Source organism: Chiloscyllium plagiosum, unplaced genomic scaffold (assembly GCF_004010195.1).
Source record: "Chiloscyllium plagiosum isolate BGI_BamShark_2017 unplaced genomic scaffold, ASM401019v2 scaf_35224, whole genome shotgun sequence".
NCBI lineage: Eukaryota > Metazoa > Chordata > Chondrichthyes > Orectolobiformes > Hemiscylliidae > Chiloscyllium > Chiloscyllium plagiosum.
In genome coordinates this window covers 1-2,698 of record NW_025197440.1, presented here as the reverse complement: position 1 = coordinate 2,698, position 2,698 = coordinate 1, and the positions used below count along the sequence as shown (strand labels likewise).

General features: G+C 57.3%; 1 protein-coding gene across 1 annotated transcript in view; it reads right to left on the bottom strand.

Moving 5' to 3' along the window:
• Nucleotides 1-2,528, bottom strand: part of LOC122545935 (EGF-containing fibulin-like extracellular matrix protein 2) — a gene marked incomplete at both ends in the record, with an annotated part of 4,852 nt that extends 2,324 nt beyond the window's left edge. The window contains 2 exons of the mRNA XM_043684800.1: nt 864-1,112; nt 2,480-2,528. Coding sequence (XP_043540735.1) covers nt 864-1,112; nt 2,480-2,528 — 298 coding nt within the window. The remainder of the gene's footprint in view (nt 1-863; nt 1,113-2,479) is intronic.
• Between the last annotated feature and the right edge of the window lie 170 nt (nt 2,529-2,698).

Here is a 2,698-nt window from a genome sequence, read left to right as displayed (position 1 = left end):
CACTGTCGGAGGGTCAGTGCTGAGGGAGCGGACACTGTCGGAGATCAGTACTGAGGGAACGGGCACTGTCGGAGGGTCAGTGCTGAGGGAGCGGGCACTGTCGGTGGGTCAGTGCTGAGGGAGCGGGCACTGTCGGAGGGTCAGTGCTGAGGGAGCCGGCACTGTCGGAGGGTCATTGCTGAGGGAGCGGGCACTGTCGGAGGGTCAGTGCTGAGGGAGCGGGCACTGTTGGTGGGTGAGACACTCTCCTTTCCTCAATCCCTAATCGCCCCTTGAGCTGACCGTCTCTCTCACACCATTTTGGAGGGGGGTAACTATTAAGAATGAACCCCATTGATGGGAGGGGTGTGGGGGCAAGGGGAGGCCAGACTGGTAACGGATGATCGATTTCCCAACAGGCGTTAAGGGAACAGGGATAGATTTTTCCGACAATGGAAGGCCGTTGTCACGGTCACCATCATTAAGAGCTGTGCTCCCAACTTCGATCAGTTTCTGTCTGATCGGGCGATTTGCCCCTTGAGTATCCCTACTCCTTGGCCCTCCGACACTTCCCCCAACCCCAGTAGTGGGGGGGGGGGGGCGGGGTTTGACAGCCGTTGGGTTTCATATTGCGAGGGGAGAGCCAGGAGAGGTGACATCGGGACATCGACAGGGGATTCCCAGGATGCCAGTGGGCCGAGGCAAGATGGAGGACCAGTGGGCCTCTGGCTCACTGCGTTTCTGAGGGTGGGGCTTTGAGGGCCCTGCGTCGCTTTGGGGCAGCCCTGACCCTCGTGAAGGGCGCTACGGCAATGCAGGACTTTGAGGTCTCTGGAATAGGCCCCGGTGACCGAGCGCCATTTCCCCGGTGACGCTTCACTCACCTACGCACTGCTCCTCCTGGTTGAGGGTATACCCCTGCGAGCAGGGGTCGGAGCCCCCAGCGGGGGACTGCGGATGAGAGGCAGTGTCCGGGGGCAGTGGGGGATTCGGACCCCCCTGTCCATCGGGGCCCACGTCGTTGTGGGTGATGATCGACGCTGAGCGAGGGAGGCACAGGTAACCCCCGTAGTGATTGAAACACTTCATGGTGCCCTTACACGCCCCGGGGATGGTCTCACACTCGTCGATGTCTGTGGAGGGAAGCACCAAAACAAAACATTCAATCAGAGCCACCCTCCGGAGAGGAACCCACCCAGAGCCATTCCCCCGACCCATCATCCTCCATTCACTCCTGATTAATCCACCCTCACCTGCATATCCCTGGACACTATGGGACAATTTCCCATGGCCAACCCACCCTAACCTGCACATCCCTGGGCACTATGGGACAATTTAGCACGGCCAATCCACCCTAACCTGCACATCTTTGGAGTGTGGGAGGAAAGTGGAGCACCCGGAGGAAACTCCACGCAGACACGGGGTGAATGTGCAAACCCCGCCCAGACAGTCGCCCGAGGGTGGAATTCAACCTGGGTCCCCAGTGCTGGAAACAGCAGTGCTAACCACTGAATCACCATGCTGCCTAACCACATTGATGTGGGTCTGGAGTCACGTGTAGGCCCAGACCGGGTAAAGATGGCAGCTTCTTTCCCTAAAGGACATTAGTGAGCCAGACGGGATTTTCCGGTAATGTATTTATGGTGATCATTAGACTCTTAATTCCAGATTTGTTTTAAAATTGGATTCGAAGCTGAGTCCTCAGAACATTATCCTGGAGCATCTGGATTAACAGTTCAGTGACAATCCCACTGGGCCAGCATCTCCCGAAGCCCTCCCATTGGCTTCCGCCATCTTCTGTAGCCAACCCGGCCTCCTCCCAGGCTGCGGCCTACCCAGCTCAGGTTTGCCTGCCCAGCCACCAGACGAGAGAAAACGGTGTTGGAAAGTGTGTAAGTGAGCTGCTGCCGCATTGATATAGTCCCTGGCTCATCCCACCACCCCTCGCCCCCTGGACTACATCCCCCTGGAAGTAGGTGGGCTGGATAGGGTGAGCTTCGGGCCTACGCCTGTAGAGGCTGACAGCACGGCTGTGGGAGGATGGGGCCAGGCAGGAGGGAGTCAGTGAACGTGCAGAGAGTCTGGGGACACTGGAATCACCCCCACCCCGCCCCTGGGAGCAGGAAGGGAAGCTGGGATGGAGATGTTCAGAATGAGCAAGGGGCTGTTGGATTGGGTCAACAAGGCTTCCAATTGGCAGCAGGGTGGATCACCGGAGAGACACATTTGGAAGAGAATGGGGAACAGTACCCGAGAGAGGGGGAGAGTGGTTTATTTGAGGTTGGTGGGATCTGGGACACTCAGAAGGGAGGAGCGGGGATTCAACAGGAACTTTCCAAAAATGGGGTAAGCAGGGAAAGGAGAACTGTTCCCAAGAGATAGCTCGGCTATGAGGAGCAGAATGGCCTCCTCCTGTGCACGGGAGAGGAAGCGGGGAGCTGATTGATGCTGTGGGGGATTGGTACCGTGCAGCAAGGCGACAGAGCTGGGTCAGACCTACCTCGACAGTGCTGCCTCTGGTGATCCCACTCATAACCATCAGTACACTCCTGTAGGAGATAGAGCGAGAGACAGCGTTAACACCGTTAATGGTCTGTGTGTGTGTGAGAGACAGCGTTAACACCGTTAACTGTCTGTGTGTGTGTGTATGAGAGACAGCGTTAACACCGTTAACGGTCTGTGTGTGTGTGTGTGTGTGTGTATGAGAGAGCGAGAGACT